This window comes from Lissotriton helveticus, chromosome 5_1 (genome assembly GCF_964261635.1).
Source record: "Lissotriton helveticus chromosome 5_1, aLisHel1.1, whole genome shotgun sequence".
NCBI lineage: Eukaryota > Metazoa > Chordata > Amphibia > Caudata > Salamandridae > Lissotriton > Lissotriton helveticus.
Window position 1 is genome coordinate 459,859,158 of NC_136065.1, and position 21,132 is coordinate 459,880,289.

Below are 21,132 nucleotides of genomic sequence, written 5' to 3' on the forward strand. Positions count from 1 at the left end.
TGCAGCGCACTAAAAACGTGCTTGTTTTTGTTAAGCACGGGGAGATTGAATGATTTGTCCAGAATCACAGAATGATGAGCGTCATTGTCTAGGCTCAAACCCGGTTCCCCAGATTTGAGCTCCATCGCCCTAGCTTGTTAGGCCACATCCTCTCCCCAGTGGGCCCTTAACAACCATGGGCCCCGGTGTCACTGCACTTGCTGTGCCATTGATAGCGACGCCACTGTCAGCAAAGCATAAAAACATTTCTCAGAAGAACGTTGTCATTGCTCTTTTTATGCCTTTTGGGGACGGTCGTTGGGGGAAAAATGGTTGCATTAATGGATACAAAGGTACATACTGTCTAAGCCCTGCTCAAGAAACCATCTGCTGTCCCCTTGTTCATGAGGGGGGGGAGTGCCCGTGAGCGGCAGCACTGGGAGAGCCCGGGCCTGGGATGTGGTGTGACGTGTCCGCTGGAGTTGGTCAGACAGCATCTGCAGGACATCACCACCACGGATGTTTACAGACCATCCCAAGAGGAGAGATGTCTGGGCTTTGCCCTGCTCTCTCAAGGTGTGCTCCCCCGCTGACTAGGGGAAGCCATCAGGCCACCTGGCATGATGAACTGGCCTGTCTGCCTGTCCCTGCCCAGCCAGGCCGGGGCTGAGGTCAGCCTGCGAGCCGTTAATCGGCCCAGGAGACAGGAGGGACAACATGGGTGTAGGTACAGGGCCTGGGGTTACCTCTAATGGCCATTCCATTGGAGCTAAGGGTAGGCCCCCTGCAAATCTCCCTAAACTTAGCACAACTTAAAAGCCGTCCTGGGCTCCCCCTCCACTCACGCCATTCCACAGACCCACTGCTCAGGGCGTCACACGCTCCCCCGTGTCTAGCCCCATTCTAAGCTTCAATTCCTCCAGCCTATTTCTGAATGACCTCCAACCCCACCCCGCCCCCCCTCAAGTTAACCCATTATTCCTATTTGTCAAAGGAGCCAATCCACTCATAATATAACTACCGCTGCTTAGCAGCCCCTCCCCCCCACCGCCGCAAAGTCGGTCCGAAGGCCTATGTCAAGTTTAACCCTTTCAGACGAAATTGACGTTCATGCGGAGTTTGTAAGCGTACCGGGTAGCTGTACGTGTGAGTAGATCATTGATATCCATCCTTTCCTTTAATGTTATTAGTAGTATTGTTACATTTTAATTTCACGATAACACACACCAAAGTAAACTTAAGGGGCAACCCATGCGTGAACCTAGAGAATTCCGCAGCTCTATTCGTACCCCACGTTATGTTTTTTTCTTGGACTCACTCGTAGCCTTTGAAAATACTTTATTCGAAACAAAATTTCATAAAAGTACATATACAGTATCCATAATAAATCCATAATAACTGTACATAAAACAAATCATAATCATAAAACAAATCAGACAATGGGTACGAGTTTTGACCTAATGAACCAAGCATTCGCCACATATTTAGCCACCCCACAGACCATATACATTGAAGAAACATCTGTTAAAAAAATACGCGTAGCTAATCTATGATCCCTCACCCCTAGGTTCCTACAAACAGGTTTCAGCCACCTTCCTCTAGGTATTCTGTAGGCTACACATGCAAATAGGAAGTGGCCCAAGGATTCTTTTGGACAGGGACAACCTGGGCATTTCTGCTCTGTTCCTCTATATCCCTTCCAACCTGCCTTGAATGTGTTAAGGGGTAGAATACCATATCGGAGTTTCAAAAACAGTGTTCTATCACGAGGGACCTGGATAAAATCCAAAAAGGGCTCTAACTTCCTAAGGGGCTTGTGATCAAGGAAGGTACTAGTTAGGTGACCCCAGTTTGGATTCCTGTGTTCTTTGGCAACAACCCAATCCCAATAAAGTTTTTTGACAATTGCCTTTGGGGGTGGCAGTTGCGAAATCCAACTCTCTTCTAGACCTATTGATTTAACAAGCCTCTTTAAATTATTGAGCCATTTGATTTTATTTGCTACGTTTAAACTAATCAGCTCATCCAGAACCTGAGCATAATTATGAAGTTCTGGGGTCCTTCTAAGACGAACCCAGAATAACAAGGGACGAATTTGCACTAGATCAACAACCGATTTTTTACCCATGTCAAGAAAAAGAGGTTTCAGAGGGGCCGATAAGGGTAGCGAGACCATATCTCTAATAAACTTATTCTCAGCTACCGCTAAAACTTTGGTATTTTCCGCCCCCCAAAGTTCTGAACCATAAACTGCCGCTGCCAATGCTTTCCCTTCATAAATTGCCAAGGTTGGGGCTATGGGACGACTGAAAGATCGACGCTGGTTCTTAAGAATTACTCCTGCAACCCTTTTGAGGTTTAAAACCATTTTGGCGATATGGGCTGACCAGCTCAGGTTATTACAAAGTCTCACCCCAAGGTAATCAAATTCCTCTACCACCTCCAACGGGGTGTCATTCAGCCTGAGGTTTACCTTCCTATGTTTCTTTTTATTAGATAACACCATCAGCTTTGTTTTTGAAGTGTTTATTGACAACCCCCTATCTATACAAAAACTGCAAAAACGATCGAGTAGTTTTTGCAAACCCATGGGGGACTTTGACATGAGCAGAGTATCGTCGGCAAAGAGGAGAGTGGGTGTTTTCTCTCCTGCAAGGACGGGGGCATCAGCAGGATCCTCCCTCAGATGGACTACAACCCCATTGATAAAGAGGGAGAACAGGGTTGGAGCCATCACACACCCTTGCCTCACTCCCCTATTTACCGGGATCTTCTCTGTCAGTTGACCCTGGGATCCCCATCGGATCCTGGCATAGTTCCCCTCATGGAGTTTAATAATGAATTGTAGGAGGTAACTAGGAAAACCCATATCGGATAAGACCGACCAGAGCTTATTCCGTGGAATCACATCAAATGCTGTCTTCAAGTCTATGAAAGCCAGGTATAGACTACCCTTAGTAATTAACACTGACTTCCAACAGACTGCACAGAATCTAAATACCTGGTCTATTGCACCTATATTGCTTCTAAACCCGGCCTGGAAATGGGACAAAATACTCTTATCCACAAGCCATACTTCTGTACGGTTTATGATCACCCTTCCAACCACCTTCTGAATTGTGTCTATCAGACTTATCGGTCTGTAATTGGAAGGGTCGTCCCTATCGCCCTTTTTATAAATGGTTATTACCTCAGCACCTTTCCAGGAATCGGGAACTGGATGACCAGCTTGTATCAAATTCATCAGGTTAGAAATGTATTTAGCCCACACATTCGGTTCATACTTTAACAAGTCCCCTGGAAGACCATCTTGGCCTGGGGCCTTCCCTGGCAATAATTTAGAGATGGCATCTAGTACTTCTCTCTGGGAAAATGGATCTGTGTTGTAAATAAAATTACCACGAGACGTGCTTTCGGGGATATTAGCTGATAATAATGTCAAGCTATCCACATTCTCCTCACAATATAGTTTAAAAAAATGGGAATACCATTCCTGGTCCGTAATATGATTTAAAATGGGACCTGCTCCCTTTCTATCTAGAGCATTAATTAATTTCCAAAAGGCAACAGTATTTTTCCCACGAGCTGCTTCTTTCAACTGTTGCCAATGCTCTTCCTCCCATTCTCTTTTGGCAGATTTTATACTGCACGCATAATCTTTCCTGGCTAACCGGACGGCCACGGAGTCCTTACTACGTATTGCTTTAGTAATTGCTTCCCTTTTGCTTCTACAATTACTCGTATACCATGGATTACTATTTGATTTGGTACCGTTAGGGCGGGTTTTTCCCGGTTGCTTCTTACAAAAGTGGGCTCCCACTTTACCTATTAGATTACTATAGGAGACCGACAAACTAGGGTCGGCTAGATTAAGTGGAACAGACTCTAAGGCTGCCAAACTACTAATTTCTTTAAATACCAAATCTTTGATATTTTTTAGCTTCCCCTCATCGCATTTGACCACATTCCATTTTAGTTTCCGATTATTATTTACAGGGAAGACCTCTTTGGTTATCATCTCCGCTTCCTGTCTAGAATTCCGACCACTTACCCATTTAAGTTGCATACATAAGGGGTTGTGGTCACTATAAGAAGACTCCCTAACCACCATATCGATTAAATCAGGCCAGGAGTATTCATCTAAAAGGATGTAGTCAATACGAGAGGGGCACCCCAGCCTATTAAATGTCATTGCTCCCTCGCGATCAGAGTTTGTACGGCCATTAAGAGCCCAAAGATTGTAATCTAACACCAAGGCATTCAACTGAATGACCCTAGATGACCATTTCTTAATTGGGCTAAGAGTTAGGGGGGGTATAAATGATCTTCCTTCAACTACATTGGGACCTGATTCTTCTTCCATATCTAGCGGTTCGAACGTGCAATTGAAGTCTCCCCCGACTATTATTTTGGATCTGGCCGGGAGTTTGGACAACTCCACATCCAACAGTTCTAATACTGGAGAAGCAAGCCCTCCCTGGAGACCTCTAGCATAGATACAGAAGATTTCATATCTGTGGCCTCCTGCACTGTTCTTTAAAGTGATGTGCAAGATGTCGTTCGAAACATACTTATTGGAAGAGACACTACAGTTCAGAGATATTTTTACCCAGATGTGTAACCCACCAGAAGGGCGCCCTCTCCCCAGTGAAACAGCTGGGACATAGAAGGTAGAATAACCATTCATATATTCAGGAAGTTTGCACCACGTTTCTTGAAACAGACAAATATCATATTGGTTAATAAGGGTGTTCCAATCAGGATTTGCTACATTCTTCTTTAAGCCAGCAATATTCCATGATAAAATATTAATTGAAGAACCCAGTGCCTTAATTTCCAATTGTCCTGTTAAGACTATATCCTGAGTACAATTACCAGCTACTACCAGGGGTTCAATTGTATCTGGACTAAAGCCAGCGTTAGCCACTATATCTACAGGCAAATTTGCTTGATCTTCCAGCTGGGGATACAACACCCCTCTTCCCAAGCGCTCAATGGACCCGTTAGTAAGTCAATCGACTTCCTCCAGGCCATTGAAGCGGTTATAACATTGGATAGGATAATCCAACTGTGGACCCAACCATCCCTCCTTGAACCTATTTCCCCCATTATAAGGTCTACCTCTCCCTCTACGTACTTCTTGCCAGTCGCCGCTAGCAGCCCCTCCCCAATTGTTATAGCGCTGGTTCCCTTGGGTTTCAGGTCTCCTCCAACCAGTTTCATGCGTGGTAGCCTTAAGCCAACTCCATCTATTATCGTGATTACCCGCAGGCATATAGAAATATGACAGAGGTTTGACAAGGATCCCGGACTCAGTGTTACGGTGATGCCCTAAAGAAATAAACTCTACTATGCAAGGGTCTTCAAATGTGATCACCACGCAATCACCTTTGAGATGTTTCTTTTTTTCACCAACCCATGGAGCTCTCTCTACCATCAGAATATTTTTATTAATATTTGGAGGTGGTGGAAAATTCCTGTCCAACCAGTGACAAACTTTATTTTTAAGGCCCCAAAATGATTCAGGGGTGTCAGGGGTAAGCTCAGGGACACCGGTTAACACGATCACAAATGGGCAGGCGTCAGATGGTAAACTAATATTCCGCCGAGCCCTTGGTGTCTTTACAGAGGGTAGGAGAGGGGTAGCGCTGGGTGCGATAGGATCTACTTTCTCCGGGAGTTTTTTCACTTCTGCAGAAACTGGTTTAGTGACCACTTTACCACCCTTCTCTACAATTGAGGCAGATGGACAGGTCTTAATTTGCTGGGTAGGTACTATTAAAGGATTCTTAACCACTGGCGATGTACCGAGTGTATTCTTCTGGATTACATGAGTTTTATCCCCCCCCTTGCATTCCAACTCCTTTGATATAATTCCAAGTTGTTGTTCTATGCCCTGGAGTCTGACTTCAAGGGGCGAAAGTAAAGACCTAATAAGATCCGCTAGGGAATCAAAAAAGGGCGCGTCCGCATCCTCTTCACTCTCTGCAGACACATCAGGGCTACCATCATTAAGAATGCTATCTATACTAGAATCCGATACAGTTACATCAGGCAACTCTAGGGGCAGGGGGTGCGATACACGATGAATCCTAGCTGTATCAACTGTAGCATCCACACTTAACCCTCCCTCCTGTGCACCGGTTCCCAGACAAGCTATATTCTCCAAACAGGGTACAATATCACTAAGCACCTCAGGGGCGGTTAATTTTGGAGAGGATATTAAACCTACTACAGGAAGCCCTTGTAACTCTGGGGGAACTGTGTGTATAAGAACATCGTAACCAGTGCCGTAGTTGGGGTAACAGACTCAATTGGGGATACTGGTAATAAGGGAACCAAGGGTTTATTTATGCATTGAGGCTGGACCGAAGTCAGTACTGGTGTCACATGAGTAGATATTATTTGTGGCGTGACTGGTAAGGGCAAATCTTTAGTCGGAGTACGAGCCAGGGCTATATTACCCAATGACGATCTTTTGGCATGAAGCAAATCTTGAGAAACCCTCCGTTCCATCAAGATAATACCTTCGTCAATTAGAGTGTTAGTACGGAGGATAAAACTATCAAGTGTATTAGTCAATTTTTTAGTTTTGATATTTTTTATCCCTGCCCCCACCTGGCTTCGAGTTGTCCGTGAAGACATAAATAAATCAACACTTTGCTATCGGTGATACTCTACGGAAAAGAAGGAGGACCACTACTTAGATACTAACCCCTACAAATCACAATAATCCTACGATAAACCAATACACTATAAATGTCAAGGACTAATCAAAAATACATAAACAAATATAGCGGCTTTGTAGCAACAGCAATAGTCTAATAATACGCTAGGGGTTACCGCCCGTCCAGTCCTTTCGGTCCTCGGAGGGCCTCAGAGGGCCCGCCCTTTGCCCGGGCTTAGCCCCGGGCTGAGTCCCGCGCGCGTCCCGCGTGCGCGCTCACCAGTGCGTTAAAATAGGAGGGTTGGGGGCGGGAAGAGACACCAGGTGCGCTGGGATCTTCAAGCGCTGTGCACCCTGGCTCTCGCAGTCCCGGCCCCGGTCGCGTCCGCTTCGGTCCCCAGTCCTTGCTGTTCAGAAACGGGGAGATTCACCCAGAAGGTTAAAAATGATTAAAATATGCAAAAATCCAGATAAGTGTTTCCCAAAGGCTGCGAGCGGCACCCGCGGAGCGGGGGCCGCGAGCCTTAAGTAGCTGGTGAGAGCTGGTGAGAGCAATCAAGGGCGGAGGGCTGGGGGCGGGAAGAGACACCAGGTGCGCTGGGATCTTCAAGCGCTGTGCACCCTGGCTCTCGCAGTCCCGGCCCCGGTCGCGTCCGCTTCGGTCCCCAGTCCTTGCTGTTCAGAAACGGGGAGATTCACCCAGAAGGTTAAAAATGATTAAAATATGCAAAAATCCAGATAAGTGTTTCCCAAAGGCTGCGAGCGGCACCCGCGGAGCGGGGGCCGCGAGCCTTAAGTAGCTGGTGAGAGCTGGTGAGAGCAATCAAGGGCGGAGGGCTGGGGGCGGGAAGAGACACCAGGTGCGCTGGGATCTTCAAGCGCTGTGCACCCTGGCTCTCGCAGTCCCGGCCCCGGTCGCGTCCGCTTCGGTCCCCAGTCCTTGCTGTTCAGAAACGGGGAGATTCACCCAGAAGGTTAAAAATGATTAAAATATGCAAAAATCCAGATAAGTGTTTCCCAAAGGCTGCGAGCGGCACCATAAACCCCTATCTCGTGTGCCAGTATGCAGAGGAGCAAAAAAGCCAGAACTATGAAACCTGTCAGACAGGACATGGGTCTATTTGCCAGATATGCTCGAGTCCCTTCTGTGCGCGCCCGTCCCTTAGGTGGGGGAGTTACTCAATTGGAGTTGGACTCAACCTACGTCACACACTGCGCTCAGCGCGCGTGAGCTCTTTCTGGTGGACTCATTAACCAACCCTCCCTCTCGCTTTGGAAGGTAGCTTATTCCCTTTTCCATCAGGGACCCGATATTCTCGTCCTGCACCGACTGATTCGTGTATGAACTGCTGAGTGGTCATTCTCTAAAGACACTTGCACCAAAAAAAGGTCCCCAATCCAACTTTTTTACGTCCTCACCGGCCACTTTTAGCACTCCAGGTGCCCATCGTAAACCATACTTCCGGTCTTGTCCTGGTAACTTCCGGTTTCTGTGCCGCCCCGGTGACGGCGGGCAATTTGCCACGAACGCTAGCTGTAGTCAACTCGGGCGCGGCTCCGCCAACCAAAACCATTTGTTTTCGTTTCTCCAGCCGATTCAACCAATTGGAAGAGACGTTACATTGAACTCCGAGAATTGTGACGAATAATAGATCGCCATGCATCAGGATAGCCGGTCATACACAAATCAGGCGGATCTACTAGCTGAAGGGGGCGGGCCGATGCCAGAGCAGGCATTTGCAGCATTTCGTCTGAGAAACGTCCCTCTTGAAATGGGTCCTTTTACCGGCGTTCATAGAGAAGCAGAGCAGCGAGCGCCATCTTCGAACGGTTCGAGTGGACGGCAGTGCTAACGTGTAAATGAAGTGCTTGGCTGAGGAGGGCAGTGCTTGACTGTCAGGATATAATAACGGCTGAGGGCATGGGAGACCTTTTAGGTTGGTGCTTACATTCCGCGGCGGGGGGGGGCTCGGTGCGCTCGTGTGTGTGTGTGTGCGCTCGTGTGTGTGTGGGTGTGTGCGCGCGCGTGTATGTGTGCGGCGGGGGGGTGTCTCTGTATGTGTGCGTGCATGTGCGCTCGTGTGTGTGTCTCTGTGTGTGCGCATGCGTGCAGGGGGCTTGTGTGGCTGTGTGTGTGTTGGAGCTTCCCAGGAGACAGGAGATGGCCACAGCATGCGGGTTCGCGCGCGGCCCGCTCCGATCGCCTTTTGGAAGATGCGCCTGGCCATCTCTTGTCTCCTGGAAAGCTGAGTCGCTCACAATAGGTCTCAGGCGGTTAACGCCACGAGAACTAAAAAGGGAAGAAATGAAGAAAACTTTGGATAAACACAAACAATATTTTTGGGTCTCAAAAAGCAAACATTGAAATAGTTCCTGAAACTGTAGGGAACTACGTTGTGTGTGAATGTGCTCCTTAAAAAAGGGCAGAATGATTTGGGCGGAAGAAACATGTTAATGATACAGCACCTAATAGACAAAGGTCTCTGGCTCAAAGTGCCTATACATAAGTGGGTGTTACATATGTCATTGTATGAGAATCAACAGGTTTGGGGTAACACAAGCCGATTAACACCAGGCCTATCTTTTCAATGAATGCGATTTTTCTATCAGACCTTTCTCTGATTAAATGGCTAGGCACAGCGATCTCAGACAAGATGATACTAGTTTTCATCATTGTATTTCTTTTTTGTGGTTTTCTACAAGTGTGGGTTTCCTGCTGTAAAAAACGCAGTCCTCAAATTAGGTAGTATGCACATAATAGGGGAAAAAGTAACAGACACACACACTCACTTTCTAATAATATAACTGTCATGGCACTACCTCAGAACTTTTATGCACTCTATCATTCATATTCTTCTTTGATTTATTGTCGCTACGTACTTTCACTCACACTTTATGTAACTCTGGTCTGGCTGCTTTTTGCTTACATACCCCACTGTATTTCGTCTACTGCTTTTTTACTGTTACCACATTTTTTTTGCCCTCTTTGTACCTTAAGCTTCTGCTGTTGTGCTTACTCTGTAAAGTGCTAGTTTCATGATCTTAAGTGTTATGCTGCCATGCTCATTCACTACCACTGGGAAAATCTGTTCCCCATTCTCCCTATCCTTTTAACTCCCTACCATATCTACTTCAGAACTTTACGTCCTCACATCCCTCTATAGGATTCTTCTTTTCTATAATGTTGATATATATTTGTATTTATGCTTTATGTAACTCGGACCCCTGCTACTATTTTGCCTACAGATCCCATTTGCCTACATGCCCTTTTTACCGTTACTATATATTTGTTATCTAGTCTGAATGTGGAGAAGTGTGGCTCACTGGTTAGAGGAGGCAGACCCGGACGCTGAGATCAGACCCGGGACCAGGGTTCAATTCCCGACGCGGCAGGGTCTTGAGCCCAAAATGTCCACGGACTCGGTAATTCTCGCTTTGGTGCCTACTCGAATCACAGGTTCACACTCTGCAACTCTGGGCAATAGCTTGCTTAATCTCCACTACGGCCCCCTGCGGCGGGATGCCTGGCTTTCACCTTGGGGATACCCAGTAGGGGCTATCTCACAGGGAAAAACCAGGACGGGTTCCCAATGCAAAGCGCTTTGAGACCTGGCGGTGATATTGCGCTATATAAAAACCCATCCATCCAATGTACCTCATGTTATTGTTGTGCTTATTCTGTAAAGCGCTCTGATACCTTTGGGTCTAGTTTGCTATATATATATACATACATACATAACATACATTGTACTTGTATTAATGATTTGACCACCTATGTTTCTCAACAGAATATACATTCGCGTGTTCGCTATTGTATAATTGCTATGTAGGCTATGATTTCTAACGGACTAGTGCCCAAGGACCACGAACATTATCCCAAACCTTGAGGTTCGTAACCATAAAAATAGAAGAAGGGGTAACCCAGTACAGTTAACTCCACAGTCCTACAGAGCCGCCATCTTAGACTGGCTAACCATTGTGGATGTATGTAACGATAATTGTACTTGTTACAATAATTGCCTATGTATGTCGACATCATATGCTTTTACATATGTACTATTATCTAATAGCTATACCACTTGTTTTAGAAATCATAGCCTACATAGCAATTATACATTAGCGAACACGCAAATGTATATTCTGTTGAGAAACATAGGTGGTCAAATCATTAATACAAGTACAATGTATGTTATGTATATTTACAATTGTTTACCACTCCAAGATGGTGGCTCATCCGGATTCACTCAAATGGAGTTTTCCGTACGGTGAGTTACTGAGGGCGAAAAGGAACTGTAGTGGTGAGGAGAGTTTTTTGGCCGAACAAGAAATCATGTTACAGAGATTCAGGACAAGAGGGTACCCAGAGGGAGTGCTCACGAAGGCAGTCCATAAAGTGTCTCTTATACATCGCAATGACACATTGAATCCTTCAAGTACTAAAGTTAATGATAATGAGAGTGGCACCCGTTTCATAACGACCTTTAACCAACAATCTAAAAAAATCAGCAAAATCCTGGCTAATAACTGGAACATCCTTAAATCGGATAACATAGTGGGTCCAAGCCTCAAAGACAGACCTCAAATAACATACAGACGAGGTAGAAACCTCAGGGACATGCTGATTAAAGGTGACATAACAGAAAATAAACGGCATACACAAGGCCTAAAGGGGTTTTACCCCTGTGGGCATTGTAGAGCCTGTACCAACAGCACTATGGTGAAACAGATAGACGTACCAGGCAGAAGAGAGCCCAAAATGATAAAACAGTTCTTGACATGCACTACGTCATTTGTCATCTATGTTTTAGTATGTCCATGCAAAAAGAAATACGTGGGTAGCACCACATGCATGGCCAAGAAGAGGATACAAGAACACCTCAGGGCTATCACACATGTGGATAGCCATTATCCCATCGCAAGGCACTTTCAGGAAAAGCATAACTCAGACAACTCCCTTCTCAGGTATTACGCTGTTGAACAGGTTAATATCGGGAGAAGAGGGGGAAACCGTGAGCTAGCGCTGAGAAAGAAGGAATCACGCTGGATCATGGAGCTCGCGACTAAGTTTCCTGGGGGGCATAACTGGGATGAAGAGATGGCAACCCACCTTCATGAGGGATAAAAATAATAAATAAAAAATAATGAAAAGATGAGGGAGAGAGATTTGAGACCTTGGGGGGGCCTATTTGGGAATATCATCTGATTATGTACAAAAGATATATAATGTAACGATCGATTTGTGTGTTTAGAATAAGTTAAAATATCAATAATGTCCAACTGATTTTATGCATATTTTAACTATGTTTTTTTATGTGTTTTATAGGAGAATGGAATTCTTTATTCACTCCAGTCACGTCCACATCACGGTCCTTAGACCTCCTTGCAATTTGGATGAAAGACACTGTGCACCTGTATGAAAGTATAATTTTCACTTTATTGATTTTCTTTGCACCGTAACTTGTGGTATATAAGCAATACACGCTAATCTGGGGGGCTCTATGCATGAGAGGCTACCCTAGAAACATGGGCTAATTTCCACATACGCGGACATATTACGCACTAGACCGAACCAGATCGGAAAGTACTGATGTAACATTTGGTTCTGCTTCCCTGTCCCCTGGAGGTGGTGACAGTGATCTTTTGCCTAGCTTGAGGGTTAACTGGGGCACTAGTCCGTCAGAAACCTAAAACAAGTGGTATAGCTATTAGATAATAGTACATATGTAAAAGCATATGATGTCGACATACATAGGCAATTATTGTAACAAGTACAATTATCGTTACATACATCCACAATGGTTAGCCAGTCTAAGATGGCGGCTCTGTAGGACTGTGGAGTTAACTGTACTGGGTTACCCCTTCTTCTATTTTTATGGTTACGAACCTCATGGTTTGGGATAATGTTCGTGGTCCTTGGGCACTAGTCCGTTAGAAATCATAGCCTACATAGCAATTATACAACACGCAAATGTATATTCTGTTGAGAAACATAGGTGGTCAAATCATTAATACAAGTACAATGTATGTTATGTATATTTACAATTGTTTACCACTCCAAGATGGTGGCCCCTTTTGAACTGTGAAATCAAGAGTGCTAAGTTACCTCCTTTATGTTTATGAGCCTCTGGCAGTGTGTATATTATGTTTTGATCCACAGGGGTATTCACGTGTGATCAAGACAAGATTCATTGTCGAAACGCGTAGCGTGTTAACTGGGCAATAAACTTATGCCGAGTATTCCTGAGTGCGTCTTTTTGCCTTGTAGCAAAACTGTGGATTAAAATTAATTTCGGTTGGCGTGGTCCGCCGAATTTTGAGACGCCACCTGACTGGGGAGAGAGGATCCCGGAAGGACCTCGCTGTTGTTTTTGAAACTTAACCGAGGGATCCAGTGCCTGCCGCCGAGCTGTAACTATCACGTATTGATTGGACCTGCCGAGGAGAAGAACGCCTTGACTCTCACGGTGAGCCTTCTCGCTGCTTGTCGCCACGGTGCAACGAAGGAGAAGGGTGCAGGAGTGTGCCCTATCCTTTTGAACACCGGTGGTTTATGGGGTGGAAGAGTTCCCGTGAGGGCGGGCGGGCGGTCGCAAGAAGAGAGTGGGAGACTCCCGATTTGAAGCACCCAGTGGGTGCCATTTTACTGAATTTTCTGTGCGGTTCCGCTCTTCACCTGGGATTTTCGAGCGGCATCAGGAACCACTTAAACAAGTGGGGGAATACTCGGCAAAAAACTCTATAATTTGCTTATTACAGGAGACGGTCTCTGTACCGCTTAACTGTCCAGTTCAAAACTACGAGTGCAAGTTACAAACTGTCACACAGAGACTTCGTTACAGAACTAGTGACATAATCAAAACCCAAAGGATGGAAGAGGAAGGAGATAGAAAACGGGAGGCTGCAACGCTGTTTGCCAGAGCACCTGGAAAAGGTGCCACTCAACACAACATAAATGAGAAACTGGACAATAAGCCCCTAACCATGCAACTTAGAAAATACGAGAAATTGAGGAAGCAGGAAAGTTCCCGGTGGTGGGAGGCCACATCACTACAAGACTATGTGGAGAAGGAGATGGTGCCACGAGGGCTCCGTATCTACATAAGGCCATCCCATGAATCACCTAAACCACAGATGCTAGACGCCTGGGCACGGAATTCTGCAGCAAGCAGTAAAAACATGCTCCTCATTCTCATCCAATAGGCATGGGAAGAACAAGATGATATTCTGAAAGAACTTAAAGAATTAGACGATGATTTCTCCACAAATCCAGACCAAGAGACCATCGCTAAATTCAAAGAGGAATTGAAAACGCGCCTAAAAACATAAAGATGACATCAAATTTCGCAAACAGCGAAAACTTCACAGGGACTGTGGCAATTATGAGAGTGGACGGATCTTAACGTATAGCCCCAAGTACGATTACATGTACAATCAAACTGGACTACAAAACCCTAATACATCTAAAAACATCCCAGTGGCTGAAAAGGGAGCATCCAATATTCAGACAGAATCAGACCCTGACACATCCAGCTTAAGCACAAGCACTGCATCAGACCTGGAAGTCGTTACGAAGCAGGTAAATTTTTTAGACGAGTTCAGAGTGCTAAGAACAAGACGGAAGAAAGAACAGATACCACCCATCCCTTTCCAAAAGAAACCGAATCAGGGGCGCCCGAGGGGAAGAGGAAGAGGAAGGGGAGATCGTTCAGAAGAAGACTCAAGCTCCAGCAAAGGAGAAGAAAAGAAACAAAAACCAGTGGGAAACAAGAAAGTTGGTTACAAAAACAGAAAATAACCATGGATGTAGAAACTGTAAACAAAACCATTATCAATCTCTCCTCTAGAACTTTAACCCACACTGAAAAACAAACCTTATGCTTGGGTACCACGTTCTGTCCAACTGAACTGTTCAATTACTCAGATACAAGGATAGATCTTTTTTAATTTACCAGGAAACTCAAGTTAAAAAAATGGCATTTCCTGAAACAAAATCAAAATACAAGATGTACAATTGATGGGGAGGTGTCGGACGGAAATGGGCTAAACGATGACATGTTAGACTTGACCATATGGGATAGTCAAGAAGATAGTAACAATTTGACTATGGAAGAAAATAGAACTGATAGACCAGCTTGTTCCTCATTCAAGCCCAAATCTATTTTTTGTCCGATTATGCCCCACGATGCAATCGATACCTTCCACGAGGTGATAACCAAGGAACTTACAAAAATGAAACACACCCCAGGGGGGAGGGGAAAAGGCGAGTTCAACCTTACTAAAACCCAAAGGGAATTTATTCTCTCCTTGGCAAAGGACACGAACATCGTATTAAGACCTGCTGATAAAGGGGGGAACATTGTCCTGTGGGGAAAGGAAATGTATATCACCGAAGCACTACGTCAATTGACTAGCAGTAATTTCTATGCTAAGTGTACCATGACAACGTACAATGATAGTATTTTGGAAACGTGGGAAATGCTCAATGAATGGCGTAATAATGGTTTACTCACATGGCAGGAATTCTGCTTTTTAAAGAAGGATTACCCCAAACTCCCTATATTCTATCTCCTTCCCAAGGTGCATAAGAATGCCACGGTTCCACCAGGTGGACCCATCATCTCCTCTATAGGCAGTGTAAATGAGAACCTCTCACAGTACATCGATCATTACCTGAGAGAGTACGTGAGCGGGTTACCAGCCTATATTAGGGACACTACTGACTTCCTTAAGAAAATAGACACTATACAATGGGTAGAGGGCTCTCTTCTCATTACGTTAGACGTAAGTGCCTTATATACAATTATCGATCATGTACAGGGCATGGAAGCCAGTTACCATTTCCTTAAACAAAGGGACGCATGCTACTCTGAACACACCCAAATGCTCATAGGCATGATGAAGATATGCTTAAGAAACAATATCTTTATGTTCAACGGAGATGTGTACAAGCAGATACGTGGCGTTGCCATGGGCTCGGCATTTGCGCCGAGCTTTGCTAATCTGTTCTTAGGGAAATGGGAAGAGGAAATTAGAGATGACAAGAATCTTACAGAAGATTTAAAAAAGGTATCTACCTGGATTAGATATATTGACGACCTGTTCGTCATATGGCAAGGCACACGGGAGGAAGCAGTGTCGTTCATTGACAAGCTCAATATCAACACTTCTAACATTCACCTTACGTACAACATTGATGACAAAAACGTGGAATTTCTAGACACGGCTATAGAGGTGATTGACAACCAGCTTACCTCTAAGCTCCACAGGAAAGATACAGCGGGCAACACCCTCCTCCACGCCCTCAGTGCTCATCCGGATTCACTCAAATGGAGTTTTCCGTACGGTGAGTTACTGAGGGCGAAAAGGAACTGTAGTGGTGAGGAGAGTTTTTTGGCCGAACAAGAAATCATGTTACAGAGATTCAGGACAAGAGGGTACCCAGAGGGAGTGCTCACGAAGGCAGTCCATAAAGTGTCTCTTATACATCGCAATGACACATTGAATCCTTCAAGTACTAAAGTTAATGATAATGAGAGTGGCACCCGTTTCATAACGACCTTTAACCAACAATCTAAAAAAATCAGCAAAATCCTGGCTAATAACTGGAACATCCTTAAATCGGATAACATAGTGGGTCCAAGCCTCAAAGACAGACCTCAAATAACATACAGACGAGGTAGAAACCTCAGGGACATGCTGATTAAAGGTGACATAACAGAAAATAAACGGCATACACAAGGCCTAAAGGGGTTTTACCCCTGTGGGCATTGTAGAGCCTGTACCAACAGCACTATGGTGAAACAGATAGACGTACCAGGCAGAAGAGAGCCCAAAATGATAAAACAGTTCTTGACATGCACTACGTCATTTGTCATCTATGTTTTAGTATGTCCATGTAAAAAGAAATACGTGGGTAGCACCACATGCATGGCCAAGAAGAGGATACAAGAACACCTCAGGGCTATCACACATGTGGATAGCCATTATCCCATCGCAAGGCACTTTCAGGAAAAGCATAACTCAGACAACTCCCTTCTCAGGTATTACGCTGTTGAACAGGTTAATATCGGGAGAAGAGGGGGAAACCGTGAGCTAGCGCTGAGAAAGAAGGAATCACGCTGGATCATGGAGCTCGCGACTAAGTTTCCAGGGGGGCATAACTGGGATGAAGAGATGGCAACCCACCTTCATGAGGGATAAAAATAATAAATAAAAAATAATGAAAAGATGAGGGAGAGAGATTTGAGACCTTGGGGGGGCCTATTTGGGAATATCATCTGATTATGTACAAAAGATATATAATGTAACGATCGATTTGTGTGTTTAGAATAAGTTAAAATATCAATAATGTCCAACTGATTTTATGCATATTTTAACTATGTTTTTTTATGTGTTTTATAGGAGAATGGAATTCTTTATTCACTCCAGTCACGTCCACATCACGGTCCTTAGACCTCCTTGCAATTTGGATGAAAGACACTGTGCACCTGTATGAAAGTATAATTTTCACTTTATTGATTTTCTTTGCACCGTAACTTGTGGTATATAAGCAATACACGCTAATCTGGGGGGCTCTATGCATGAGAGGCTACCCTAGAAACATGGGCTAATTTCCACATACGCGGACATATTACGCACTAGACCGAACCAGATCGGAAAGTACTGATGTAACATTTGGTTCTGCTTCCCTGTCCCCTGGAGGTGGTGACAGTGATGTTTTGCCTAGCTTGAGGGTTAACTGGGGCACTAGTCCGTCAGAAACCTAAAACAAGTGGTATAGCTATTAGATAATAGTACATATGTAAAAGCATATGATGTCGACATACATAGGCAATTATTGTAACAAGTACAATTATCGTTACATACATCCACAATGGTTAGCCAGTCTAAGATGGCGGCTCTGTAGGACTGTGGAGTTAACTGTACTGGGTTACCCCTTCTTCTATTTTTATGGTTACGAACCTCATGGTTTGGGATAATGTTCGTGGTCCTTGGGCACTAGTCCGTTAGAAATCATAGCCTACATAGCAATTATACAACACGCAAATGTATATTCTGTTGAGAAACATAGGTGGTCAAATCATTAATACAAGTACAATGTATGTTATGTATATTTACAATTGTTTACCACTCCAAGATGGTGGCCCCTTTTGAACTGTGAAATCAAGAGTGCTAAGTTACCTCCTTTATGTTTATGAGCCTCTGGCAGTGTGTATATTATGTTTTGACCCACAGGGGTATTCACGTGTGATCAAGACAAGAATCATTGTCGAAACGCGTAGCGTGTTAACTGGGCAATAAACTTATGCTGAGTATTCCTGAGTGCGTCTTTTTGCCTTGTAGCAAAACTGTGGATTATAATTAATTTCGGTTGGCGTGGTCCGCCGAATTTTGAGACGCCACCTGACTGGGGAGAGAGGAGCCCGGAAGGACCTCGCTGTTGTTTTTGAAACACACACATATATATATATATATATATATATATATACACGCACACACATACATATATATACACACACACACACAAGTGCAATACGATAACAGGTGTTATTATTCACAAACAACAATGAAGTGAGGCTTACCCTGCAGAAGTGATGTCGGGGAAATCTTCCAGTCCTCCATACTTGCCTCATTTTGAAAACTCGCAGCTCTGCCTTCAACATTATTTCACTCTTTACTACCGACGAAATGTTGAAGTAGAAATAGGACTGGTCCTGCGCGTGGACTGGAAGAAAGCAGGACACAGGTGGTCAGAGCAGTGTCAGAACTCAAACAGCTGTGTCGCATACCTCATACCACGTTGTTGCCCACTAAAGGGTTCTGGGGCGCAGGGGGACCCGGGGATCACGTGATAGCAAAAGAACGGCTATCATTACGCATTACAAGTATGCTTGTCATGCTATATACTATTGTATGTATGCCTCCAGCAGCACTGCTCTGGTAACTAAATGCATGCTTAGGGCTCCCAGTTTTATGGTATTTATTATTTTAACATTTCCGCCTGTATTAATCCATATTTATTTCTTGCCCACTTTATCTGTATTCATCCATATTTATGTTGTGTTTTGCCTATAAATGAAGTGGTAAAACTCTACATTTTCATATTTATTTAACTGATAGACGCACACACATACTTTGATGTCTGTCTGTTTTAGCTATTTCAGCTGCCGCATATTATATAACAAAACATCCACTGGTAAATAGTAGCATTATACCACAAATGTATGTTGACACATGGCATTATTTAACGAAATTGCATCTTTTTTTTTAAATTTCCCGTGCTGTCCATCTGCTCAGCTGTTGGCATATAGTTCATGAAAGGGAGCACAGTGAATTCAAAGAAGCCCAATTTTCTGTATTTATCCACTTTTAAAAATAAAAGCAGACAGAAAACACATTGTTTTCTGTCTGTATTTATCTGTAAAAATCTGTAAAAACGGAAGCCTTACCACCAAAAGAATAAACAAACCAAAAGTTCTTATTTCCTCATGAAGTAGGAAAAACAAAAACGCAACAATAAAAACTAGACAAGTTGTAAGTTCTTCTTTCGTGTCCTTCCTTGCATTGGCCAGAGCCACCACGCTTCTCCGTCAGTGGGCAGGTTCTCTCGGATAGAGAGAGGGTGTTGGATGTGTGGGGGCAAAGCGGTAACCCTGGGTCCCTTGCACCCGAGTCCTTTCCATGGGTCCCTGCTATCAGTGCCTACCACGCCACCTAAGAATAGAGGAGCATGAGATCCGTAACCCAGCCTATGCTGAATAAAAGGAAACCCCATTTATTTTGAATAAATACATACACCTGGCATTACCTTCACAGTGATGGAGGATTTGGCAAATAAAAGGTCACCAATGCCTACAGGTCCCCAATTTCGAAACCTTTACCAAACCCCCTTGACCTGATGGAGTGAGACACTTTGATGGTGAACAGAGGGGCTCCCTCTTGGGAGGGGGGGTTAAGTGCACCACAGAGGTCACGACATAGTCATAGTCAAAATACTTTCTTCGGTTTTACGAATAGCAAACCATAAAAGTAATATTTCAACATAAAAGGGACAATTATCCAATTTAAAATATGTACATTTAAACTTGTACAAGTAATAAAATAATTCATTCACATATTAATACAAAACAAGTTAAAAAACTTTCATCCCAAATGTGCAAACTTAAAACTAAAATTTGGTTGATACCATGACTACAGTACAAAGTCCCATTAATTTGGGAGGCTTTTTCTCAGTCTCAGTGCATTTTTTAAGAAACCAATCACAAATAAAGTGCTTTCTGGGCTCAGCATTTGCAGGAAGCAAAGAGCCGGACGAAGCTGGGTAAAATTCATTTTTTTTAAAGAAGTTTTAAAAAGAATCTACGGGGAACATCATAATAATGGCAAAAGAACAAAGTGCATTAGGTCCTGTGGAGATGAAACATCGCAGCCACAGGGCATTTAGACGTGACGCGCTCTTCAGTGGGGACCTTGAGGTGCCCTTGATTGCGGACGGACAGGCGAGGCCGGAAGGTGACCCCTCCCCCATCCCTACCCTACCCCACCCGGGGCCCGGCCCTTACCTTTATCCTCGAAGCTCCGCACCACGTTGCCCTGCTGCAGTCCCTGGCCTTTGGTGATGCCGTCCAGGTCCGCCACCGCGTTGAAGAGATCCACCATGAACTGAGGGGGCTTCCGGTGGGGCACGGTGTTGGGCGGCGCCTCTCCAATGGAGAACACCTCGTGCAGCATCTGGATGGCCTCAGAAACGACCCCCGATTCTGAGGAACTCTTTGCAGCCTCCTTCCGGGGGTCCTGCAAGGTCACCCTCAACATGAGCACAGGCCTGCACACCAGCAGCCACAGGCAGAGCAGCCACGCGCCCATGCCGGCCCCAAGGTGGGGCAGGGGCCAATCACAAGAGGCGCCTCTGTGCAGTGGGACCCCACCGGCCTCTGCGGTGCTGCCAATGCTCTTTCTTGACACCCCCCGTTGTGCTGGTTAGGACAGTGAGACGTCCTTGAGGGCGAGATGCAAGATTTCAGAAAGGTCCAACCTACTGCAGACCCCACCAGGACTGCCAACAAGAGCCAACACCACAAGGGAAGAGCGTGCGCCAGAACTAAGGCTAGAAACCGGAACCTAGGGGAAAAAACAAACGGAGTGGCATGGTTGAAATCTAGCGCCTTGAAGCAGGAATAGCGGCATGAACAAAAATTAAGGACATAAAATAAAAATTAAATTAAAAAACAGATGGGGTGATTTAAATAAATTGGGGTAAAGGGCCAGCGGAGGAAGCTGTCTTTGGGGACAGACTCCGGCAGGTAGCCCCGCCTGGTCAGCACTGGCGCTCCCCCTCCGTTGAGCCCCCTATTAAGAGAGGACAGCTCCGTTTAGGCGCTAGGAATCTCATCATTCACGCCGGGAGGCTGACTGCATTGACAGCACGGAGCAGGGCCGCGGGCTCTCGATAAGGCTGGGCAAACACCGAGCTCTGATTGCCTTAG

General features: G+C 44.9%; 1 protein-coding gene across 1 annotated transcript in view; it reads right to left on the reverse strand.

Moving 5' to 3' along the window:
• Positions 1-21,132, reverse strand: part of LOC144752493 (uncharacterized) — a 100,961-nt gene that overhangs the window by 39,403 nt on the left and 40,426 nt on the right. The window contains exons 3-4 of the mRNA XM_078640405.1: positions 20,209-20,622; positions 18,229-18,371 (exon numbers count right to left, since the gene is read on the reverse strand). Coding sequence (XP_078496531.1) covers positions 18,229-18,371; positions 20,209-20,622 — 557 coding nt within the window. The remainder of the gene's footprint in view (positions 1-18,228; positions 18,372-20,208; positions 20,623-21,132) is intronic.